Source organism: Egretta garzetta, unplaced genomic scaffold, assembly GCF_000687185.1.
Source record: "Egretta garzetta isolate BGI_Z169 unplaced genomic scaffold, ASM68718v1 scaffold330, whole genome shotgun sequence".
NCBI lineage: Eukaryota > Metazoa > Chordata > Aves > Pelecaniformes > Ardeidae > Egretta > Egretta garzetta.
In genome coordinates, this window is record NW_009258275.1 from 223837 (window position 1) to 224472 (window position 636).

Genomic DNA, 636 nt, shown 5'->3' on the forward strand with positions numbered 1-636 from the left:
GAGATGGTTGGGAGAGGATCTCATTCCCCAGGGGTCACCAGGTCAAACTCGGGATCGCAGGAATGATGGGACAGGAAAACCTGCGGAAAGAACTGATGATACGAGCAAGATCTCTTTCACAAAAAACACCTCCAACCCTGAAGCGTAGGAAGCTGACCATACCGTCACTGCCAGCATCATGTGTCAAACTGCAGGAACCTTTGGGTTGAACCCAAGCAAATTGTGTCTCTGCTGCTCTTTGCTCACACTCATAAACACTTCCCTTCTGTATCGAGAGGCATTTGATCCAGATACCATTTGAAGTTTAGCAGGAAGGGTTTTTCTTAAGTCTGTTGTGCTTGCATGGTCAGCTCTTCAGCTTAAAATGTCCCGTGTCAAGCAAATAGCTAACTGGATGCAACTCAGTATAAGCTGTAATTAAAATAATGTACTCTTGATGCCTAAAAAAAAAAAAAAAAAAAAAAAAAAGATTAATATTTATTGTGTACCTGGCATAGCACACGGTGGATTCCATACACTACAGAACAGGTTTTATGAATTAGATGCCTGCCTTGCACTTTTCAGCCATCAACAACAACAAAATGTGGTAACGGCAAATCAGCCGATGCTTTCTCGTTCCCTTGCTTAGGGGTTCTG

The 636-nt window shown here is 42.9% G+C and overlaps 1 protein-coding gene across 1 annotated transcript in view; it reads left to right on the forward strand.

Annotated features, from left to right (window-relative positions):
- LOC104123863 (SV2 related protein) overlaps positions 1-305 on the forward strand; it is a 19100-nt gene extending 18795 nt beyond the window's left edge. The window contains 1 exon segment of the mRNA XM_035891553.1: positions 1-305. This exon segment is cut by the window's left edge and continues 132 nt beyond it. Within this exon segment, the coding sequence (XP_035747446.1) occupies positions 1-66 (66 nt within the window). The 3' untranslated portion in view covers positions 67-305.
- Positions 306-636: the final 331 nt, after the last annotated feature.